Source organism: Balaenoptera physalus (genome assembly GCF_965194825.1).
Source record: "Balaenoptera physalus genome assembly, chromosome: 10".
Classification (NCBI taxonomy): domain Eukaryota; kingdom Metazoa; phylum Chordata; class Mammalia; order Artiodactyla; family Balaenopteridae; genus Balaenoptera; species Balaenoptera physalus.
In genome coordinates, this window is record NC_138889.1 from 44,168,615 (window position 1) to 44,195,061 (window position 26,447).

The 26,447-nt window shown below is 39.1% G+C and overlaps 1 protein-coding gene across 9 annotated transcripts in view; it reads right to left on the reverse strand.

Annotated features, from left to right (window-relative positions):
- Window positions 1-26,447, reverse strand: part of FAT3 (FAT atypical cadherin 3) — a 717,656-nt gene that overhangs the window by 288,605 nt on the left and 402,604 nt on the right. The window contains exon 5 of one of the 9 annotated variants that reach the window (XM_082409861.1): window positions 8,573-12,888. The exons of the other annotated variants lie outside the window; for them this stretch is intronic. Within the exon in view, the coding sequence (XP_082265987.1) occupies window positions 12,725-12,888 (164 nt within the window). The 3' untranslated portion in view covers window positions 8,573-12,724. Of the gene's footprint in view, window positions 1-8,572; window positions 12,889-26,447 lie in introns of those variants that run through there. 9 annotated transcript variants of the gene reach the window in all.

A 26,447-nucleotide genomic window follows, 5' to 3' on the forward strand; every position in this document is an offset into this window, starting at 1 on the left:
ATGTGCACGGGCCCTTCTTGTTTCAGGACATCGGGCTGCTAAGTCACCACTTTAAATAATAGCTCCACACACATGACATCATAATAGTCTCCACAGCAACTGTGAATGATATTACAAACCTGTCTGGGACTAAATAGGAAAGATAGGCAAGAAGACAGGAGTGGGTGATCTCCTAAGCAACAAATGTGCTTTTTCCATGGAAACACCACCTCGTGGAAGAGAAAAGGAAACAGATAATAGACATAGGTACACAATGGTTCCTAAATATAGCATTTCACTAAGCACTCTGTCAATTGCAATTTAAAGACCATTCAACCTATGAGAATAATCGCTGGAAGAAAAGCTTCCCCTAGTTTAATGCTTCAAGAGGAGGAGGGCAGAGGCATTTTTCTTGAAGTCGGTCTTCACGTATCATCACAGCTGCTCACAAAAGAGGGCAAATGGGAATGGAGCGAGATATCAGTTCAGGTTTGCTCCCGCTTTAAGACAACACCAAAGAACAGAAGCCTAACTTAAGAAGCCAGAGAAATTATGAGTAGGTAATGAGCATTATAAAAATCCCCTTATGGGCTTCCCTAGTGGCGCAGTGGTTGGGAGTCCGCCTGCCAATGCAGGGGACACGGGTTCGAGCCCTGGTCCGGGAAGATCCCACATGTCGTGGAGCAGCTAAGCCCGTGCGTCACAACTTCTGAGCCTGCGCTCTAGAGCCCGCGAGCCACAACTACTGAAGCCCACACGCCTGGAGCCCGTGCTCCGCAGCAAGAGAAGCCACCGCGATGAGAAGCCCGTGCACCGCCAACGAAGACCCAATGCAGCCAAAAATAAATAAATAAGTTAAAAAAAAAAAAATTCCCTTATGAAGAGAGTCAACATAGATTCCTTTGAAATAGCAAGCTCCCTCGTGAATGGATGATAAAATGTACATTCTGAGAGTTATTGAAACAATTTTAGGGAATAATTTGCTCAACTGCTAACGACAGTGCGCATATGCATTACTCAGAAGTAAAGATCAGATTGCTAATGGCCCACTATGTGCAGTCACCTGCTACACCCTGGGAATCAGTATCTGAACTATCGCATTCAATGACCAGATGAAGAAGACTGTATCGTCCTGGGTGTCACATGAGAACTGGGAGCAAACATTCTCCAGGACACATGGTAGGTGTCTGGCTCTGATTCAGACCTGTTTCCTGACTCCAAAGCCCCTGCCTCTGCTCTCTGGGCTTAGTAGCCTCCCTGCACAGGCTGCTTACTTACAGAGCTGTTCACACCGTACTTTTTCCTGTAATCCTTTCATGATTAATGTCAACTCATCCTTATAATGCCGTCAACCTATTTATCAACGGCGTGCACATTTTGCTCTCTACATTATAATCAACCACTGTTAGAGGAAAGGGAGACTTCAAGAGAGCCTGTCCAAGTTATCTTTTTTTATTGCTCAGGAAACCAAAGTCCAAAGAGAGTAAATTCCTTCCACAGAAGTGAGACTTGAGTCACAGTACTGCCTGGTTCTCGAACCCCAGCTTCTCCCCAACCCACATTCCTATGACCTAATCCTTGTTATTTACTGTTGATAAATTAGTTTCCTAAGTGGGCTTCTCTATTCCCTCTTCCTTTCCCTTGCTTTGTCTCTACCAACTATAAATTCCTGGAGATTTAGGAGACATTTTATATGATAAAAGTTTAAACCCTGGGGACTTCTTATTTCACCAAGGACTCCCTTTCACTCTGTTAACTGCTTTAAAGGAGACTTTCAGAGGACCTGGCTGCCTTTTTCCATCCCTCCCCAGCGCATCATAAAGTTGTACATCTTTAGGTTGTATTTCTCTTCTCTGATGTAATAGAACCTTCACCTATGAATCAAGCCATCGACCTTATTTGCTCATAGAGGGCCACTGAAATCATTGCCTCTGTCCTGCTTGCTAACCTTTATATAAAGAGGTCTCTTTCATTAATCTGCAGGAACATCGATTAATGTTCACATGAGTTACATGCATATCAAAGAAGACCCCGATGCTTTCACAACATTCAATTTCCTTTGAAGACCTTTAAAAAGTAAGACGTCTAGATTACCCATCACTAATAAATGGGGATTTGCAGGCTGATTAAAATTCACAGGGAGAGGAAGTTTATGTCTATTTCAACAATGTTGCAGCTTCATTAGTAAAATTCACTCATTTTTCTCTCAACTGTATGTCACTGGGTGAGTTAAAAGTGTAGTTATATCAAATGGCTCTTACTGGGATGAAGGGCCTTAGTGATTGGGTTCCCTCCATATCAGAACAAGTACCATGCACAGTTACAGAAAGATAGAGAAGATGAAAAGGCAGAGGGCTATATACCAGATGAAGGAACAAGAAAAAACCCCAGAAAAACAACTAAATGAAGTGGAGATAGGCAACCTTCCAGAGAAAGAATTCAGAATAATGATAGTGAAGATGATCCAGGACCTCGGAATAAGAATGGAGGCAAAGATTGAGAAAATGCAAGAAATGATTAACAAAGACCTAGAAGAATTAAAGAACAAACAAACAGAGATGACCAATACAATAACTGAAATGAAAACTACACTAGAAGGAATCAATAGCAGAATAACTGAGGCAGAAGAACGGATAAGTGACCTGGAAGACAGAATGGTGGAATTCACTGCTGCGGAACAGACTAAAGAAAAAAGAATGAAAAGAAATGAAGACAGCCTAAGAGACCTCTGGGACAACATTAAACGCAACAACATTCGCATTATAGGGGTCCCAGAAGGAGAAGAGAGAGAGAAAGGACCAGAGAAAATATTTGAAGAGATTATAGTCGAAAACTTCCCTAACATGGGAAAGGAGATAGCCACCCAAGTCCAGGAAGCGCAGAGAGTCCCATACAGAATAAACCCAAGGAGAAACACGCCGAGACACATAGTAATCAAAGTGGCAAAAATTAAAGACAAAGAAAAATTATTGAAAGCAACAAGGGAAAAACGACAAATAACATACAAGGGAACTCCCATAAGGTTAACAGCTGATTTCTCAGCAGAAACTCTGCAAGCCAGAAGGGAGTGGCATGATATACTTAAAGTGATGAAAGGGAAGAACCTACAACCAAGATTACTCTACCCGGCAAGGATCTCATTTAGATTTGATGGAGAAATCAAAAGCTTTACAGACAAGCAAAAGCTAAGAGAATTCAGCACCACCAAACCAGCTCTACAACAAATGCTAAAGGAACTTCTCTAAGTGGGAAACACAAGAGAAGAAAAGGACCTACAAAAACAAACCCAAAACAATTAAGAAAATGGTCATAGGAACATACATATCGATAATTACCTTAAACGTAAATGGATTAAACGCCCCAACCAAAAGACATAGACTGGCTGAATGGATACAAAAACAGGACCCATATATATGCTGTCTACAAGAGACCCACTTTAGACCTAGGGACACATACAGACTGAAAGTTAGGGGATGGAAAAAGATACTCCATGCAAATGGAAATCAAAAGAAAGCTGGAGTAGCTATACTCATATCAGATAAAATAGACTTTAAAATAAAGAATGTTACAAGAGACAAGGAAGGACACTACATAATGATCCAGGGATCAATCCAAGAAGAAGATATAACAATTATAAATATATATGCACCCAACATAGGAGCACCTCAATACATAAGGCAACTGCTAACAGCTATAAAAGAGGAAATCGACAGTAACACAATAATAGTGGGGGACTTTAACACTTCACTTACACCAATGGACAGATCATCCAAAATGAAAATAAATAAGGAAACAGAAGCTTTAAATGACACAATAGACCAGATAGATTTAATTGATATATATAGGACATTCCATCCAAAAACAGCAGATTACACATTCTTCTCAAGTGCGCACGGAACATTCTCCAGGATAGATCACATCTTGGGTCACAAATCAAGCCTCAGTAAATTTAAGAAAATTGAAATCATACCAAGCATCTTTTCTGACCACAACGCTATGAGATTAGAAATGAATTACAGGGAAAAAAACGTAAAAAAGACAAACACATGGAGGCTAAACAATACGTTACTAAATAACCAAAAGATCACTGAAGAAATCAAAGAGGAAATAAAAAAATACCTAGAGACAAATGACAATGAAAACACGACGACCCAAAACCTATGGGATGCAGCAAAAGCGGTTCTAAGAGGGAAGTTTATAGCTATACAAGCCTACCTAAAGAAACAAGAAAAATCTCAAGTAAGCAATCTAACCTTACACCTAAAGAAACTAGAGAAAGAAGAACAAACAAAACCCAAAGTTAGCAGAAGGAAAGAAATCATAAAGATCAGAGCAGAAATGAATGAGATAGAAACAAAGAAAACAATAGCAAAGATCAATAAAACTAAAAGTTGGTTCTTTGAGAAGATAAACAAAATTGATAAGCCATTAGCCAGACTCATCAAGAAAAAGAGGGAGAGGACTCAAATCAATAAAATCAGAAATGAAAAAGGAGAAGTTACAACAGACACTGCAGAAATACAAAACATCCTAAGAGACTACTATAAGCAACTTTATGCCAATAAAATGGACAACCTGGAAGAAATGGACAAATTCTTAGAAAGGTATAACCTTCCAAGACTGAATCAGGAAGAAACAGAAAATATGAACAGACCAATCACAAGTAATGAAATTGAAACTGTGATTAAAAATCTTCCAACAAACAAAAGTCCAGGACCAGATGGCTTCACAGGTGAATTCTATCAAACATTTAGAGAAGAGCTAACACCCATCCTTCTCAAACTCTTCCAAAAAATTGCAGAGGAAGGAACACTCCCAAACTCATTCTATGAGGCCACCATCACCCTGATACCAAAACCAGACAAAGACACTACAAAAAAAGAAAATTACAGACCAATATCACTGATGAATATAGATGCAAAAATGCTCAACAAAATACTAGCAAACAGAATCCAACAACACATTAAAAGGATCATACACCACGATCAAGTGGGATTTATCCCAGGGATGCAAGGATTCTTCAATATACGCAAATCAATCAATGTGATACACCATATTAACAAACTGAAGAATAAAAACCATATGATCATCTCAATAGATGCAGAAAAAGCTTTTGACAAAATTCAACACCCATTTATGATAAAAACTCTCCAGAAAGTGGGCATAGAGGGAACCTACCTCAACATAATAAAGGCCATATATGACAAACCCACAGCAAACATCATTCTCAATGGTGAAAAACTGAAAGCATTTCCTCTAAGATCAGGAACGAGACAAGGATGTCCACTCTCACCACTATTATTCAACATAGTTCTGGAAGTCCTAGCCACGGCAATCAGAGAAGAAAAAGAAATAAAAGGAATACAAATTGGAAAAGAGGAAGTAAAACTGTCACTGTTTGCGGATGACATGATACTATACATAGAGAATCCTAAAACTGCCACCAGAAAACTGCTAGAGCTAATTAATGAATATGGTAAAGTTGCAGGATACAAGATTAATGCACAGAAATCTCTTGCATTCCTATACACTAATGATGAAAAATCTGAAAGAGAAATTATGGAAACACTCCCATTTACCATTGCAACAAAAAGAATAAAATACCTAGGAATAAACCTACCTAGGGAGACAAAAGACCTGTATGCAGAAAACTATAAGACACTGATGAAAGAAATTAAAGATGATACCAACAGATGGAGAGATATACCATGTTCTTGGATTGGAAGAATCAACATTGTGAAAATGAGTATACTACCCAAAGCAATCTACAGATTCAATGCAATCCCTATCAAATTACCAATGGCATTTTTTACAGAGCTAGAACAAATCATCTTAAAATTTGTATGGAGACACAAAAGACCCCGAATAGCCAAAGCAGTCTTGAGGCAAAAAAATGGAGCTGGAGGAATCAGACTCCCTGACTTCAGACTATACTACAAAGCTACAGTAATCAAGACAATATGGTACTGGCACAAAAACAGAAACATAGATCAATGGAACAAGATAGAAAGCCCAGAGATTAACCCACACACCTATGGTCAACTAATCTATGACAAAGGAGGCAAAGATATACAATGGAGAAAAGACAGTCTCTTCAATAAGTGGTGCTGGGAAAACTGGACAGCTACATGTAAAAGAATGAAATTAGAATACTCCCTAACACCATACACAAAAATAAACTCAAAATGGATTAGAGACCTAAATATAAGACTGGACACTATAAAACTCTTAGAGGAAAACATAGGAAGAACACTCTTTGACATAAATCACAGCAAGATCTTTTTTGATCCACCTCCTAGAGTAATGGAAATAAAAACAAAAATAAACAAGTGGGACCTAATGAAACTTCAAAGCTTTTGCACAGCAAAGGAAACCATAAACAAGACGAAAAGACAACCCTCAGAATGGGAGAAAATATTTGCAAATGAATCAACGGACAAAGGATTAATCTCCAAAATATATAAACAGCTCATTCAGCTCAATATCAAAGAAACAAACACCCCAATCCAAAAATGGGCAGAAGACCTAAATAGACATTTCTCCAAAGAAGACATACAGACGGCCACGAAGCACATGAAAAGCTGCTCAACATCACTAATTATTAGAGAAATGCAAATCAAAACTACAATGAGGTATCACCTCACTCCTGTTAGAATGGGGATCATCAGAAAATCTACAAACAACAAATGCTGGAGAGGGTGTGGAGAAAAGGGAACCCTCTTGCACTGTTGGTGGGAATGTAAATTGATACAGCCACTCTGGAGAACAATATGGAGGTTCCTTAAAAAACTAAAAATAGAATTACCATATGACCCAGCAATCCCACTACTGGGCATATACCCAGAGAAAACCGTAATTCAAAAAGACACATGCACCCGAATGTTCATTGCAGCACTATTTACAATAGCCAGGTTATGGAAGCAACCTAAATGCCCATCAACAGACGAATGGATAAAGAAGTTGTGGTACATATATACAATGGAATATTACTCAGCCATAAAAAGGAACGAAATTGAGTCATTTGTTGAGACGTGGATGGATCTAGAGACTGTCATACAGAGTGAAGTAAGTCAGAAAGAGAAAAACAAATATCATATATTAATGCATGTATGTGGAACCTAGAAAAATGGTACAGATGAGCCAGTTTGCAGGGCAGAAGTTGAGACACAGATGTAGAGAATGGACATATGGACACCAAGGGGGGAAAACTGCGGTGAGGTGGGGATGGTGGTGTGCTGAATTGGGCGATTGGGATTGGCATGTATACACTGATATGTATAAAATTGATGCCTAATAAGAACCTGCAGTATAAAAAAACAAACAAAACAACTAATACTAAACTTTCATTGGGTTATTTGTATGGAAATATGTTAATATAAATGTTTCAGACATTACATGAAAAAAAAAAAAAAAAAAGAACAAGTACCATGCATAGTTCATGAGAAGTAAAATAAGCAACCTTAATAGCTGGCAGAACCAATGGAGCGAAGGATATCTGCCTTGACAGCCCTGTGACAGCCATCCCATTTACTCCACACTCTCCTTAACTCTTTGTTGGGTTGGGGAGAAAATTCAAACCTCTTCACAATCACCCCAGTTCCTCGTGAAAGCTCACGTCACTTTTCCATCAAGACAAAGTTCTAGAGCTACTCCTCATTCATTCTGGAGCTGGCATGTATGAGAAACTTTATAGAGTCTTCTGGGATATAATATTTGGCCCCAAAGGGACCCAAGCAAGTGTCAGAAACAGAAGCCACCGAGTCATTTGCTTAATTTCATTTCCTTAAATGAAATTAAGGAAAGCATCAGGTTCATGTTTGGAAGAACCCCCAAAATTGGATGTGCCATGACAATGTCAAACTCCCTTTTCCTTGATCTAAAATATCTTTCTGCTTAGCCAACAAAATGATGCACATAAATTATTTTTTTTGTAACTCTCTAACCTAAAAAGACCCAGCATGTTATTTCTCCAAATTCCCTGATTAAATCAGGGGAGTTAAATCAGGTAACCAAATGAAATCTTAACTTTTGAAACTATTATCTCAATTGTCTTTCTTTAAAAGGAACTTTCAGTAAGAATAATTTAGGCAAATACAATACCAGTGTCTTTCTCCAGTTGGGGAGAAAAACAACCTTGGATAAATCCAAAGTCAGACTTTGGGGCTGCTCCAGGGGCTATAATAAAAGGAGCTTTCCAGAGTAACACTTGGTCATTTTCCAAACCTCAGGTCTCTTCCAGCTAATCCTCCATTAGGATGTCATTTGTTTGGTTCACTTCAAAGCTCTGGCTACTTTCTTGTATTTTTCTGAAAACAAGGAGTTATCTGTGGAAATGATTTTGTCAGGCGATTTGGCAAGTCACTTACAATACTCATCAATGTCAGTACTTTAATTAAACCCAGGAAGTCCTTCTGCCCGATGTGATTCTCCTCTCTGGGTTGCAATTTATCTCCGCCTTCAGCAGAACCCAGTGTTTCAAAGCAACAAAGGTGTGGAATCTCAGGCCTGGGGTTAGCTACCGTGTGTCTCAGGATTTGGGCAAAACTGACTAATCTGCTTTAAAAAAAAAAAAAAGTGAAGGACAGATACTTGGTTACTGACTTAGAGGCTGAAAATGTACTCACCGTACCTCACGCCACAGAGCATGAAATGACCATAGCCAATGACAACTTGGGGGAAAATAAAGAGTCAGTATGGTGTCTGAGTATATTTAACTGCTAAATTTGACATCTTTGCTCCCTGGGCTATCCGTCTGAGTCTTGTTGGCCTCAGGTGTCATTCCCGGGGATGACAGCCGCTATCTTGAGGAGGAAGGAGTTGAAACACGGATTAATGTCATCCGAGAAGAATGTCTTCAATGCCATAGAATCTGACAGCCCTTGAATAAGCTGGACAGCTCATGGTTTCTCCACGGGACCACTCCTTTAGGCACCGTCAGAGGACTAAACCAGTAAAGTAAGATGAACACAGAAACAAAGGTGCTGCATAGACATAAAACAAAAGTCACAAAAGCAAGCAGCTTATGTGACCATAATACTATAATATATTTAAGCAAAACATGGCACGGGCAGCATAGCATGAAACCAGTCTCATTCTCCTACCCCCGCATCTACCAAATCTCCTTCTCTTTTGCTCCCAGTGAATGGCTCCACACCCACTGTTACAGGTTGAGTTGTATTCCCCCAAAAAAGATTTGTTGGATTTCTACCCGTCAGTACCTTAGAATGTGATCTGACTTGAAGAGAGGATCTTTGCAGAGGTTATCAAGTTAAAACAAGGTCATTAGAGTGAGCCCTAACCCAGTAAGACTGGTGTCCTTAAAAAATGGGGGTGAAATTTGGATACAGGGACAGACACACATAGAGGGAGAATGATGTGAATAGACGAAGGTAGAAGATGGCCATCTGCAAGCCAAGGAGAGAGGCTCTGAACAGATTCTGCCCTAACAGCTCTGCTGACTCCTTGATTTCAGACTTCTAGCCTCCAGAACTCCTAGAAAATAAGTTTCTGTTTAAGTCATCCAGTTTGTGGTACTTTTAACAGCAGCCCTAGCAAAGGAAAACTCCCACCAAGCCAGACATTGACATTTCCTCTGTCTCTCTCTCTGGACCTATAGCCAAGCAGTGTTTGGTCCCACTAATTCTACCTCCCTGATATTTTCAGAATCCATTCACTTTTCTCCACCCATTGTTAGACTTTAGTTTAGACCACCATCGTCTTTCACGTGGGTCCCCACCAGAGGCTTCCAGCTGGTTGGCTGGCCTCAGATCTCGTCATCCTCCAATTCCCACTGTTGCCAAGGTGGTCTTTCTACATTGCAAATCTGTTTCTAAATATCCACCACATACCTCTTGGCATCAGGGTAGAGAAAGTATGCTTAGCCTATACATGCCAGACCCTTCAGGATCTGACCCAGCCAGCTTCTCCTAGACTTTTATCTTGCTAATTTTCCCTCCCTCAAAATCACGCTTCTAGCCTTACCGGGTTTCCTACACCTGACAGGCTCACCCATCTATATGTGTTTGTTGATGTTATTCTCTCTGCAGGGAACATCCTTCCCCTTGCTCTTTACCTGGCAAAATACTGTCCTACCACTGCCAGGTGTTAGCACTTCCGGGGGCTTCTCTGGGAAGCTTTCTCTCATCCCAGGTAGGCTTAGCTCCTTTCCTGAACTTCTTCCATAGTTTCTGCGCATGGCGCTCTCAAAAGTCTTGCTACATTGCGCCTTAATAGCATCTGGCCCGTGAACAACTTGGGAGCAGAGGCTATGTCTTGTGTGCTCTTGTATCCTTGTTTGTTTTGTATCTAGCATAGTGCTGAACACATATTAAGAACTTCATACACATCTGTTGCATGGGATAAAAGTTTTAATATTTAAAAGCAGGTGATACTAATTCTATAACACTCTAAATGCTACAATTTAAGAAAACATCACAGTATCTTTCCTCTCCACCCCCCCCCCAATTTATTGATAGTATCCTTTATACAGCAGTGAGCAAGTGATAGATTATCTTGCCCTCATACAACACTGATATAGCATATTCCCAATCTCTTTTTGGTGCGCATAACCAAAAACATGAGTTCACATATACTCTGCTCATCCATCTGATTTACGACTAATTAAGACCAATCTGATTTAAGTCAATTCAGTGCAATTCTAACAAACACATATGCACGGTGAGTACTGCTGTATATGTTGCACGTTAAGTAAGCGACTGAAAGGGGTGGGAGTAAGGAGGGCAGGTGGCATGGGAAAGATCAGAAATACTAAAGTGAACAACAAGGTCCCTGTGTTCTGTGTAAGCTCACCGATCATTGGGGGGAGGCATACCTCCTTCTCTGCAATATTCAATTAAGCTGCTACATGGAACGATGTAGGGTAGACATGACAGAAATGGCTTGTGTTCACGTTCTTTTCTAAGTTTCTAAGATGATGTCAGGGCTGAACACTAAGGCTTTCAAGAGCAGACAGTGAAAGGCACTCAAAGACATCCCTGGGGTCAGCCTCGTTAAGGGAGGTGTCTTGAATCCAAACTTGCTGGGAGGCCACCCTTGGGGAGCTCTCAGTCAGTGACTGATATATCCTCATGGAACCACCCAGGAACACAGCCATAATTCTTTAAGAGGAAGCTTGTTCACCCAGCACAGGCAGACATGAGGCTGCTTTTGCAGTCAAGTTTCTTACAGAGAGTCTCAGGGAAGAAGAGCATCATTTCAGGCAGAAGATTTAAACTCCTTTTAATTAACCTCTGTGGCTTCACTGTGAAACTAGTAGGGCTCAAAGGAGAACTCCACGTGACCCTGCACTTGAGAGGCCCTCCTTTCCTCTCTTTTCAGTTGATTTTTCACTTCTTCTTCCTAAAACCTCATGAAAACAGGTCACGCATGACTTGTGATGTGTGATGCTTCCGCTCGAAGGTTGATATATAAATACACACAGCATGTCTGTTTCCTATCACAAGGGAAAACCTCGCATGCTCCCCAGAAGTCAAGGCTGAGGAAGCAGCAACGACGGATTCACAATCAAAATCACTCAACAGTGATCTCACCCTCTAACTCTCTATTTGCTTGTGTAAACATTTGCTGTTGTACGTCCTCTTCTGCCTCCAAAGAATGCTCAGCAAAGGATTATTGGGAATACTGTCTAGGATCAATAAATAACATATATAATAGTATGAAAATAACTGCACTAATAACAGGGACCAATCTCAGGAACTCTTTCATAATTATATTCTACAAAAATTTTAAGGTGCTGGATGCTAAAGGTGAGGGCAGAATTCTTACCTACAATGGGGTATCTACACAATAAGCCCCTAAGTGTGGATCTAAAACTTGAATATATAAGAATTATGTTTGCTAAAATGCAGATTCTTGGGCCTCTACTCAGAGTACCATGCCAAAATCTGATTTTTAAACAGGAATCCCAGGAGTTTCTGATAGAGGGCTTCTGCTGATCAAGTCATAAGAAACAACACTGTGAATATTTATTCAGGATGGCTTTTGTTATAGGCTCATACAACTTTCATGTCATTCTTATATGAACTCAAGCAATTCAAAGACCAGACTTTAGAAATCACAAACATTCAAAGAACAGCATGGATTACAAGGATAAGCCTTTAAAGTAAAAGAGCAAGTAGAAGAACCATCCTGATCATTAATGGTAAAGGAAACAAGATGGTCATGAGCTATATGTGCTGTGGAAATTAATGATGTGGAGGACCAAGCCACATCACACAGTGAAGCTTTTGTCAAGTGTCTGTGGGTGATTCTCTCCATCTCCCCCAAAGAACTGATCTGGTTAAATGAGGTTCAGAATTTCAAGGAGGAGGATTAGGGAATGAAATATAAACCTTAAGGATAAGCAAGAAGTGCTGGTGATTTAATCCATTGGGAAATAGTTCATCTTAAAACTAATCTTTCTTTTCTCCCAACTTCTTCCATAAGACAAAGAATTCTTCTGCTACCTCTATTTGTTTGGATATTCTTGATTCCCTGATGAACCTAGAGCACATGTAAATACATTCCCTGGTTGACTGGGAAGAGATATTCCGGGATAAAAGGCAGAGCTAAATTTTGTAGTCAAATTAGGAAGTAGTTTTCAAGGTCAAGCCTTGATTTAGGATGGTACTTGTTATGGACTACATGTTTGTGTTCCTCCCAAATTCATATGTTGAAACCCTAATGGCTAATGTGATATTTGGAGATGAGGTTTTTGGGAGGCAATTAGGTCATGAGGGTGGAGCCCTCATGATGGGATTAGTGTCCTTATAAAAAAAGCCTCCTTCCTCTTTCTGCTCTCCATCATGTGAGTATATAATGAGAGGATGGCTGTCTGCAAACTAAGAAGAGAGCTCTCACCAGACACTGGATCAGTTAGCACCTTGATCTTGGACTTCCCAGCCTCCAGAACTGTAAGAAATAAATGTTTGTTGTTTCAGCCATCAAGTTTATGGTATTTTGTTACAGCAGCCTAAAAAGACTAAGGCAGTGACAGAGGGAACAAAAAACAGCACAAAAAAACAAATAAAAATTTCTTTTGAGGAAATAAACACAGTGGACTCAAATTTCAATTAAAAATGTGAACTGCAAGAAGAATTTTTAAAAATAATGCAATGTTGAGAGTGTAGTAAATAAAAGAAAGAAACCAACTAACATTTTCCCTCATTAGCTGAGGAGATAGTATGATTGCAATTTGGTTAAAAAAAATAAAGCTAAGCTAAGATTTTTGTTACAAGAAGCTACTGAAGAGAAAGGTGAAAAAATTAAACATGGGGATTAAGTCAATATAAAATTTATACTATTGAGATTTCTGTGTCAAAGCACAGACTCCATAGAACAACTAGGCAAAAGATCGACAAGGAAATAGAAGACTTGAACAATACTATAAACTAACTAGACCAAAGAGACATCTATATATCACTCAGCAACAAATTACATTTTCTCAAGAACACATGGAACAGGATAGATTACGGATAGGCCATAATACAAGACTCAATAAATTTTAAAAGATTAGAATCATGAAAAATACATTCTCTGACCACAATGAAATGAAATTGGAAACCAATAATAAAAGGAAATTGTGGGACTCCTCATGTATGTAGAAATTAAACACACTTCTAAATAACCCATGAGTCGATGTAGAAATCACAAGGGAAATGAGAAATACTTTGAGATAAATGAAACCAAAAGTATGACATACCAAAACTTATGAGATGCAGCTAAATCAGTGCTTAAAGGGAAATTTATAGCTGTGCATGACTGTATTTAAAAAGAATAAAAATTTCAAATCAATAACCTGCACTTCCACTTTAAGGAGCTGGAAAAAGAAAAGTAAACCTAAAGCAAGTAGAAAGAAAGAAATAATAAAGAAGATAGTGGGAATACCAAAATAAAAAAAATAGACCTGGGGCTTCCCTGGTGGTGCAGTGGTTAAGAATCCACCTGCCAACGCAGGGGACACGGGTTCGAGCTCTGGTCCAGGACGATCTCACATGCCGCGGAGCAACTAAGCCCGTGTGCCACAACTACTGAGCCTGCGCTCTAGAGCTCACAAGCCACAACTACTGAGCCTGCGTGCCACAACTACTGAAGCCCGTGGGCCTAGAGCCCATGCTCCACAACAAGAGAAGCCACTGCAATGAATGAGAAGCCCACGCATCACAATGAAGAGTAGCCCCCACTTGCCACAACTGGAGAAAGCCCATGCGCAGCAACGAAGACCCAATGCAGCCAAAAAAAAAAAAAAAATTAAAAATAAATAAATAAATAAAACCCAGGAGTCTTTAAAAAAATATATATATATAGACCTATAATAAGTAGAGAGACTGAATTAATAATTTTAAAAAAATCTTCCCCAAAATAAAAGCCCAATTTCAGATGGCTTCATTGATGAATTCTACCAAACAATTAAACATGAATTAATTCCAAATCTTCACAAACTCTTCCAAAAAATATGGGAGAAGGGAACACTTCCCAACTCATTATAGAGCATTACCTTGATGCCAAAACTATCATAAGAAAACTACAGACCCATATCTCTTATAAATATATATGCAAAAATTCTCAACAAAATACTAGCAAACTGAATCAAGCAATGTCTAAAAGGGATTATACAACATGTCGAGCTGGGATTTATCCCAGAAATAGAAGGCTGGTTTGACATCTGATAATTAATATAATATTCTATTACAATAGACTAAAGAACAAAAACCACATGACTATACTAATAGATTCAGAAAAAGTGTTTGATAAATCCAACACCCCTTTCATGAGTAAAACACTAAACAAATTAGGAATATAAGGGGACTTCCTCAATTGATAAAAGGCATCTGAAAAATCCCCACAGCTAACATAATACGTAATGGTGAAAGACTGGATGCTTTCTCTCTAAGTTCAGGAATAAGACAAGGATGTATGTTCTTGCCACTTCAATTCAACATTGTACTGAAGGCTCTAGCCAGGGCAATTAGCCAAGAAAAAGAAATAACAGACATCAAGTTTGGAACAGAAAAAGTAAAACTACCTGTGTTTGTAGATGACATGATCTTGTATATAGAAAACCCTGAGAAATACAAAAAGAAACATTAGAGCTAACGAGTTCAGCAAGGCTGTAGGGTACAAGATGAATACACAAAAATATCAATTGAATTTATATGCACTAACAATGAACAATTCAAAATGAAATTAAGAAAGTAATTCTATAGGAGGCCATAGCATCAAAAAGAATGAAATCCTTGGAAATTAATATAACAAATAATTAAGTCATACATACAAGTATATGACTTGTACTCTGAAAACTACAGTGTTGTTGAAGGAAATTAAGACGAATAAATGGAGAGATAGCCCTTGTTCATAGATCACAAGACTAAATACAGTTAAGATGGCAATACTCCCCAAATTGACCTAGAGATTCACACAATACCCACAAAATCCCAGTTGGCTTTTTCTTAAGAAATTAACAAGCTAATATTAAAAATTCACCTGGAAATGCAAGGGACAAAATAGCCAAAACAATCTTGAAAAAGAAGAAAAAATTTGGATGAGTCACTCTTGCTGATTTCAAAGCTTACTATATAGCTACAGTAACCAAAATGGTGTGGTACTGGCCTTAAGATAGATGTATAGTTCTATGGACTACAATTGAGGGTATAGAAATAAACACTTCCACTTACGATCAACTGATTTTCAATAAAGATGCCAAGACAATTCAAACGAACAAAATAGTCTATACAACAGATCCTTCTGGGACAACTGAATATCTACATGCAAATGAATAAAGTTGGATCTCTGCGCACATCACACCAAAAAAAAAAAAAAGACTCAAAATGAATCATAGACCTAAATGCAAGAGCTAACACTATGTAACTCTTGGAAGAAAATATAGGATTAAATCTTCATGACCTTGGCTTAGGCAAAGCCTTCTTAGATATGACATTAAAAGCACATGTGACAAAAGAAAAAAGATAAATTTGAGTTCATAAAATTTTTAAACTTTTGTTGTTCAAAGACCATCATCGAGGAGGTGAAAAGATAATCCACCGGTTAGGAGAAAACATTTGTAAATCATCTATCTGATAAAGAACCTGTATCCAGAATATCTAAAGAACACTTAAACTCAATAGTAAAACAACAAACAATGGCAAAGAATCTAAATGGGCATTTCTCCAAGAAAGAAATACACATCCTCAATAAGCACATGGAAAGATAGTTAACATCATCAGCCATAGGGAAAGGCAAATAAAAACCACAATGAGACACTGCTTCAAACTCAGTAGAATGGTTAGAATCAAAATAAACAGATAAAGACAAGTGTTGGTGAGGAAGTAAAGAAATTGCTCATATATTGCTTGTAGGAATGTAAAATGGCATAGCACCTTTAGAAAAAAATCTAGCAGTTACTCAAAATGATAAACATAAAGTAACCATATGACCACATCCACTCCTATGTATATTCCTAAAAGAAGTGACAATATATATTCACATAAAAACTTGTACATGGATTATCCATAATAACCAAAAAGTAAAGAAATCCAAATGTCCATTAACTGATGAATGGACATACAAAATATTCCATACAATGCAATATTATTCTGCAATAAAAAAATGAAAAACTGATACATGCTACAACACAGATAATCCTTGAAAACATTATGCTAAGTGAAAAAAGCTACTCATAAAAAACCGTATATTATATGATTTTATTTATATGAAATGTCCAGAGTAGGCAAATGTATAAAGACAGAAAGTAGATCTGTGGTTGTCAGAATCTAGGAGGATTTGAGGGAGGTAGGGAATGATTGACAATAGGTACAGGGTTTCTTTTTGGGGTGATGAAAATGTTTTAAAATTGGTTGTGGTGATGGGTGTACAACTCTGTCAATGCACTAAAAATGATCGAATTGTACAGTTTAAAAATAAGCAAACAAGGCACATATTTCATCACTCATTTTATTACTATCAGCTTCTCAGTTAAGCTGTCTGATACATTGATGAAGGAAGTTCTTAGGGAGTCAGCTGCCTCATTTTCCTTGGCCAGTTCCCAAGTAGAGGCTGAAAGGTGGGGTTTGGAGAGTAACCCCAAAGGATTAATGAGAGAGGAGAGTTAATGGGTCCTTAAATATGAGTATTGTGAGTATGTGTGTATATGTGTGTGTGTGATGTGCTCATGGGATTTTTAAAAATGAATACTAAAAAATAGTGATTAAAAGAGGAGTTAGAACCATTTTTTCTTCTCATTGCTTTTTAAATCAATCAAAAGTTGGTTTAGAATTTAATTGCGTTATTTTAAAACAGTTCATTGTTTATGCTTAATTACTTTTGAACTTGATTATTTTCACCCTCAATAAAGGTGTTTTAAAATGAACTCTCTGGTTTTCTTGTTTTTTAGATTTTAAATTTATTTATTTATTTCTTATTTATTTTTGGCTTCATTGGGTCTTCGTTGCTGTGCGCAGGCTTTCTCTAGTTGTGGCAAGTGGGGGCTACTCTTCGTTGTGGTGCACGGGCTTCTCATTGCCATGGCTCCTCTTGTTGCGGAGCATGGGCTCTAGGCGTGTGGGCTTCAGCAGTTGTGGCACATGGGCTCAGTAGTTGTGGTGCACAGGCTTAGTTGCTCCACAGCATGTGGGATCTTCCTGGACCAGGGCTCGAACCCGTGTCCCCTGCATTGGCAGGTGGATTCTTAACCACTGTGCCACCAGGGAAGTCCCTCTGGTTTTCTTAAGTTCTAAATAGAATAGCTAGAAAATTCCACAAATGAGGAAAAGGGAAGAGGTTAAGAAGTAACACCTGTGAATGACCTAGTCTGGTGACTTCCAAAGTCTTCCTGACCGAAGAAGGCCAAGAGACATTATTCTAAAAAAACATTAAGACCAACAAAACAGAAATGTTGCACATATAGACCCTATTATATACTCCACATGAGCTGCAGGAAACTCTTACCTTAGAATCCAAGGTGATCCTTGAGTTTGATAATAGCTATGATTTTCATTTAAAGAACTTTAGTGACTCTAAATATAGGAGATACTTTCAGTAGGTAAGTGAAGTTTACTCCATGACCCCATCCTACTTTTTAGCTTTGTTACTCAGTTTCTTCCTCCCAACACCTGCATAATACACATTCACGCTTAACAGAAACATCACGATTTCTCACACATCTACACACCTTTGTGCCTTTGCTTATACTCTTTCCTCTGCCTATAGTGCCTTTTCAGGGTTTTATCTTCACCTATCAAAACTGCAGCCATCCGCAAATGAACCTATCTATGCAGCAGAAACAGACTCACAGACATAGAGAACAGACTTGTGGTTACCAAGGGGGAGGGGGCTTGTGAGAGGGATGGATTGGGAGTTCAGAGTTAGTAGATGCAAACTACTACATATAGAATGGATAAACAACAAGGTCCTACTGTATAGCACAGGGAACTATATTCAATATCCTAGGATAAACCATAATGGAAAAGAATATAAAAAAGAATGTATATATTTGTATAACTGAGTCACTTTGCTCTACAGCAGAAATTAACACAACACTGTAAATCAGCTACACTTCAATAAAATATAAATTGGAAAAAAAAAAGACTGCAGCCATCGTTCAAGTTCTGTCTTCAATGCCACTGTCTTTTAGGAAGCGTCTTCTGATTTCTTCAATCAGTGCCATCTCTCCCACCTGTGAACTTTACATAGCACTTCCTTTGAACATCTCTTATTTAATTTTATGTCACAGAAAGTATGTACTTAAATTGTCCCTTCACTAGAATTTAAGTTAGCAATGGATTTGGTTCAGAGCAGGATCTCAAATATTTGTGAAATGAGAAAGAACGCCATCGCTTCTCTCTGACACGATCGATGTCATTTCTCTTCAGTCAATCTTTACCAATTCAATTCCCCGCATCAAGACAAGTCTTCTGACAGAACTGCATATAAATCCTGGCTTAATTCAGATAAGAGAAGTCCCTGCTCTTCTTTCTTCCTGTTTTTCTTATCCTGCTGTGTCTATGAATATTCCCTAATTAACCAGCACTCAAAGTCCTGTTATAGTCTCCAACTTTCTCCCATTCCTCTAATTGAGAAAAAAAAAAAATCCACTGGTAAAACTGATAAAATAGATTCATATCATTCTCATTATCAGGTATGGATTCAGAGTCAATGTGCAAAATGGTGGGTTTTTGTGGCGGTGGGATGGAGAGGTAAGTAACCAGTTGTCATTTTTATGGTTATTCTGAGACAAAGAGAAAACAATGGTTTAGTATAAAATTGAAATGTTTTTGTAAAGAACACCTTAACGAGTAAGACAAGGGAGAAAAATGTGGAGACACTTTCACTCTGGGTTAACTCTAAATATAGGAAAACAATAAAATAGCTAACAGCGAGTGTCCCCAATGTGCCTAGTACTGTGGGAATTAACCACTTTTCATGTATTACCTCTTTCAATCTTCAAGGTGCCCTATGAAGTAGGTCCTATCTTTCTCCCCCATTTTGAAGAGGAGGAAACTAAGACATAAAAAGTTAAGAAACTTGTTAGAGTTCACACAGTGAGAGCAAATGTGCAAGTCAAGTTTCCTTATGCAGTCTCAACTCTTCTATCCTTCTTTCTTCTGAGATGTAGAGGTGTTTGGCCCTTCCCAAGACTTCCTGAATGACCTCTGTTGAGACCACTGCAATTGGATCTCTTCCTTCCCCCAATTATTCCTATACCACCAGAGTATATCAAGAAACAGAAAGAAGACAGTCATTCAATAATCTTCTTATTTGGCCATTTACTAATTCTTCCTTGAATTCAGAAAAAAAAACCTTTTTGAAGATCAGAAGCCAAATAGGACATATGAGAGATCCAAAGTCAAAGAAAGAAACTAAACTGGCTTTAATCTCTCCTAATCCTGGATTTTGAAATACTCTCCAATTAAGTGTGTTCAGACAAGAACCTCTCCTATGAAGGACGCCAAGGACTGAGGCCAGTAATAGTCTTTGCACATCTGCTCTTTTACTCCAGGGGGAGTATCTGTTACGTGCCTACTGTGTGTGGTGTGAGGCATTGTCTTCAAGTCAGACAGACATGGTCTTTATCCAGTGAAGCTTTTAGGATGGAAGAGGGAAGCTCTAAAGCAATGTCTTTAATGATGTGATTTCAATTATGATAAGTGCTCTCAAGAAATGTAGGGTGCTTTGAGATCTTAAAGAGGGGAACCTCACCTGATCTGAGATGCCAAAGACAGCTTCCCTTGAGGACAAGACACTGAAACCAAGATTTCACAGGTAAAGAGAGGAAGATCGGAAGCCTGTAACTTAAAAGGGAAAAGTTTTAAGAGACACTAAAAGTCTAAAAAAGAGAAATTGGGCCTAAATACTGAACTGAAATATACAAATGATTGAACTTTAGAATACCTTTAAAAGAGTGTAGGTTTATTCTTTTCAAATATGTAATGTAGCATAAATAAATGTTATTAGAGTGTTTTCAGAGATAACGCAAACTTGTTTTAAGGACTAGGTATGAACTCATTAGAATTACTCTGCAGAGTCCCATTAGTATCTTTAAAAAAATTCAAAAGATAGCGTCCTTAAGAAGAATCTGGGGGCTTCCCTGGTGGCACAGTGGTTGAGAGTCTGCCTGCCAATGCAGGGGACACGGGTTCGAGCCCTGGTCTGGGAAGATCCCACATGCCGCGGAGCAACTAGGCCCGTGAGCCACAACTACTGAGCCTGCACGTCTGCAGCCTGTGCTCCGCAACAAGAGAGGCCGCGATAGTGAGAGGCCCACGCACCGCGATGAAGAGTGGCCCCCGCTCGCCGCGACTAGAGAAAGCCCTCGCACAGAAACGATTACCCAACACAGCCAAAATAAATAAATAAATAAAATCTATAAAAAAAAGAAGAATCTGTCTGACAAAAACCTGTGCATAGACTAGATGCTCAGTAAATACCTCCTGTAAGGGTGACTGAAATACTCCTTCTAATATAGATTTTACAGCAATATATATGTATATATGTACATATATATATTCTTTTTCATATTTGTTTCCATTATGGTTTATTACAGCATATTGAATATAATTCTCTGTGCTATACAGTAGGACCTTGTTGTTTATCTATTTTATATATAGTAGTTTGTATGTGCTAATCCCAAACTCCTAATTTATCCCTCCCCCCCTTTCCCCTTTGGTAACCATAAGTTTATTTAAGACGAACAAACTTTTATTTGCAGCTCTCATAACTGCTGGTTTTCACTTTTGTATCTGATCTCTAGTTTTGTTTTGTTTTTTAATCCCCAAACAATCTTTGATACCAAAATATATTGTTTTGCCCACCATGTCACTCAGCTTAGACAGTACCTCAGCTAGAATGAGCTTTTGGCACACTTGTTTTTCATGAATGCACAAAGCAAATCCACATTCAGATTCCATCAGGGATCATGTGCTTCACTCCAGATATACACACACTCTCACACGCACAAAGCAAATACACAGAACAACCTGCAAATTCCAAACAAGTTTTAACCTACATTTACAATAATTATGAACTAGAAACTCTCCGAACCCCATTTTATGCCTCTGTAAGTGCTTTGCTATTATCAAGGAATTACTTAAAAGTTCATTTCTGCTATGGGAGTTGCAGAGACACACCGTGGAACAAGGGCTGTACATAGTACATCTGAGTTCTGAAAACCGAACGAACCACAGTTAATTATTCAGCGATCACGAATAAATATCAGTGGGAAAGCAAGGACCTTTTTGCTCAGTAAGTGCTCAAGGATACATTGCTCAAAATGTATGCAAAACAAAACAGCTATGTTATAAGCAGCCGCATTCATAAACCTCAGACACAAAAATAAAAAATTAGGAGATATCTCTGGGAAAGGTTTCCATTTATCTTAATGCTTTCCCTTCCTTGCTCTGTGCCACAAAGCTGTAGCCTCCAGAAGCCTGGCAACGGTTTGCTTCCAGCCTTTCCAAAGCTCCTGCAAAGGGAGGTTCTGAGTGTTCCCTGGCTGGCTGACTCTCTGTGGTTACTTCCACCTTCCCTGGCTGAGACGCTGTTCCCTAGGCACTGAGAACACTGCCGAGTTAGATAGGAGGGTTTTTTTTTAATGCTGAACTCAGGACTGTATTTTCACAAAGAAAATTATCTCACTATCAGGTTCTTTTTAATTCCCTGATTCTTACAAGCGTAATTACCCAGGAATGCTCCTATGCAATCAGCTAGCCCATTCAAAAAGCTATATCCTGTTTCATGATGCTGTCAGGAGAGAAGAGGTAGGCTGGAGAAGTTTTGAGGTAGGATGCAAAAGGAAGACACAGGCAGAAAATATGTAACCTGCAAATCCACATATGTCACACCCAAGCAGGATTTCTCCATTTCGTTTTCCATTAAAAGCTGAGTAATTGCAATATGAAAGCGTGAACACAGATTGAAAAGTAACAACTAACAGCATATCATTCTGTGAGGAGTTGAAAATGAAAAGTAAATTAACTGAGTGTTGGCAAGTATCAATATCCCGGTAATATAAAACCCATCAGAACTCATGTGTGTAATACCGCCTCAAACAACTCACTGGAAATGGAAATAAAATGCATTAACTTAATGTCTGAAGATTTTTAAGGTCAGGGAATTGGTATTTGTTCACAGCAGAAAGGCAGTGATGACTCATCTCCTTCAGATATATGTGAAATTTGTTACACTTACCACCCAGGGATCATTATCTTATGGTTCCTGCAGAGATCCCAGCTTTTAATTTCCTGAACACACTTAAAACCTCAATGACAATGTTAGATGTCATGGTATTTCATTTTAAGGTGAAAAAGATAAATGTTCCAAAATGGAATGCACTCTTTGTTTACTTGACCACATTTCTAAGGAAATTTAGGTAGATATGAGAGATGTTGATCCAAAGCCTTATCAGGATAAAGGAAATTGGACAGGGCTACGGTAAGTGGAAACCAGGGTGACCAAACACATACTCATGTTTACTCACAGGTATAGAGAGAACTTGTCTCACAAATGAATCAGCAAGAAAAGTAAATTACCTTTAAAATGGAAAACTGAGAAATGAGAAAATGTAAATGAGAAATTAATAATAATTTTTTGACCAATGTGACTCATGTGCCAGGAAAAGTTTACAGTAATACATGAAATATGGGGGCAATTTTAACCACTTGGTATTCAAGAGGCTGCTCAGCATTTGAATTGTTTATTTTAAATACATGTTTAAAATATAGTCATGTACCACAATGTTCACTGCAGCTCTATTTACAATAGGCAGGACACGGAAGCAACCTAAGTGTCCATCAACAGATGAATGGATAAAGAAGATGTGGCACATATATACAATGGAATATTACTCAGCCATAAAAAGAAACGAAATTGAGTTATTTGTGGTGAGGTGGATGGACCTAGAGTCTGTCATACAGAGTGAAGTAAGTCAGAAGAAGAAAAACAAATACCATATGCTAACACATATATATGGAATCTAAGAAAAAAGAAAAAAGGTCATGAAGAACCTAGGGCCAAGACGGGAATAAAGATGCAGACCTACTAGAGAATGTACTTGGGGACACAGGGAGGGAGAAGGATAAGTTGGGACAAAGTGAGAGAGTGGCATGGACATATATACACTACCAAATGTAAAATAGATAGCTAGTGGGAAGCAGCCGCATAGCAGAGGGAGATCAGCTCGGTGGTTTGTGACCACCTAGAGGGGTGGGATAGGGAGGGTGGGAGGGAGGGAAATGCAAGAGGGAAGAGATATGGGAACATATGTATATGTATAACTGATTCACTTTGTTATAAAGCAGAAACTAACACACCATTGTAAAGCAATTATACTCCAATAAAGATGGTAAAAATAAATAAATAAAAAACAATGTCTAAGAAAAATCTAAATCTAAAAAAATATATATACATATATAGCTCTGCTTGGTTAATTAGTTTAAAGACTGAACAGCAAAACAATCATTATCCCTTCATACATGCAAGAAATTCCTAAACATTTGCTTCTAAGCTAGTTTGAAAACAGTGTGAGAAGAACAGATAAAGTTCCCCAAGGAGACATAATATCCTGTTACTAACCAATTGTTATATCCAAATGTCTCTAGAAGTTAATTTCAAAAATCAGTGTAATTGCTACCATGTTTCTTTGATCAATGATGACAGATTCAGGCAGCTAGCTGCACTAGAGCAAGTCATTTTCCCCCTCTCTTAGTCTCCTCTGTCAGCAGCCACCCTACCCTGCTTCCAGACTGGTGAGGAAGAGGTGAGAGAGTGTAAGAGAAATGATGGGTCTCCATGGGAAAATCTCATGAAGTAAATTTCAGCGAGTACATTCACTGATCACCAACAAAAATTTCTAAGCATCACAGAAAATTCACATCCACCAAAAATACTAAGTGGGCTCCAAACCAAGAGATACAAACATTACAATAGACTACTCAGGTGAAAACTAAGGTCACCAATGGGATGTGATGGTTAGATTACACATCTTCATTGCTAATGGTCGGTGGCTTGGAACAGAGAGGATGAAAATGCAGGAAGTTGCCAAGCTGCTCTGTAATCTAACAACGTGTTAGGGTCACTGCTCTACCCTCCACTTCCCCACGTCACTGTCTTAGTTGGGAAGGGGTCCCCACGGCGAACCAAATGAAATTGAAGAGAGGTATGGGTACTTCCCACCCCCATCTGCTCACAGGAACTGATTAAGAACCAGACTGGGATTGAGACAGGGCCAGGTTTGAGTCATGAGCAAATCAGTTGACCATTTTGAATCTCCATTTCCTCAACTTTAAAATGTGATTTAGGGCTTCCCTGGTGGCACAGTGATTAAGAATCTGCCTGGCAATGCGGGGCACACGGGTTTGAGCCCTGGTCCAGGAAGATCCCACATGCCGCAGAGCAACTAAGCCCGTGTGCCACAACTACTGAGCCTGCGCTCTAGAGCCCGGAAGCCACAACTACTGAAGCCCACGCGCCTAGAGCCTGTCCTCCACAACAAGAGAAGCCACCGCAATGAGAAGCCCACGCACCGCAACAGAGTAGTCCCCGCTCGCTGCAACTAGAGAAAGCCCACGCGCAGCAACGAAGACCCAATGTAGCTAAAAATAAATAAACAGAAAAAATATATTAAAAAATAAATAAAATAAAATGTGACAATAATGGCGACCTCAAAATTAAATTAAACCATGCATATAAAGAAGTTAGAACAACAGGCACAGAATGCTTTACTCAACAAATGAAAAGTGCTTTTATTACTGCTATTATCATCTTCAGCAAATGGAGATGTTTGCTCACTGGTGAGCTGGAAAGAGGAGGTGGGAGGGCAGAAGCAGTCCAAAGCAGGCCACCTCTCCTGCAGGCTGGAGTTCCAGGAAATGCCCAGGAACTGGGTCTATGGGGTGCCAGGTCCTTGACCTAGAGAAGTGTCCATTCTCGGGCAAGGACATGCAGACTGCACTCTTGCCTTGGCAGGAGGAGGGATAACTGCAAACTGGGTGAGCCTGGAAAGGACGATGAGGTTTCACCCCGAATGAGAACAGAATTTTCTGGTTAGTAATTTAAAAAAATAAAATAAAACCTCATTAGGAAACTCTTAGGACAGAATTATGAGGCTCGAACACTGCAGTAACGGAAACCTCATAACTCGTTGGATTGAGAGAACACTGAAGCTTTCTTGACTTTACGGAAATAAGTAGAAAGCTGGAGGGAGCGGAGGACTGGGAATCCGTCACCAGTTGTTGATGGCCTAATGAGGGAAAAAGCAGACGCTTTATCACACAACTAACTCGTTCAGCTTGTAAATGAGGAGAGAACATGAGTTTTCGGTTAAAGGATGACATTCTTTGCTCACTGAATTTACTGTCTGCCCCCTCTAGCATGCTTCCCTGGCTCGTCACCCCTTCCAAAAACTGCTGCTTGCAGGCGATGTGGCGAAGGGACCCTGGCAAAGACTATTACATACTGATCACTGGACTGGGGCCCGGGACTGCGGACACTCCTGGCAGCAGTCTAGGCTCTGGCTTTCATATGAGTTGACTTGGGTAAGTACGACCCTCCCTGAGTTTCAGTTTTCTCATTTGTAAAACGGGGATAATAGTAGCTATTTTACTGCATTATTTTGAAATTTAATTTTTGTAAGGTTTAATTTCTGTGATTTGTATAAAGCATACAAAGTAGTAACCTGTAAGCCGTTTCAATTATTATTATGCCATTTGTACATTCAGAGGGGATTTCTCTGAATTTCCGGAGAGGGCTTTCTCTTTATACTTTATTCTTTCTCATAGCACGCTCTTCTTTCCCTCAATATTTACTAATGTGTGTTTATTGAAGCATCTTTTCCCGCAGATGATACCTGTCTAAGGGCAGAGATCACGCTTGTTTTGTTCATCAACTGCTCTGCAGGGCCGTGCCCATTGCTGGGTAAGAGTCAGCGCCTGGTAAATACTGTGGGATGAGGGCCCACCAACCCCAGTCACTGCCCAGCCCAC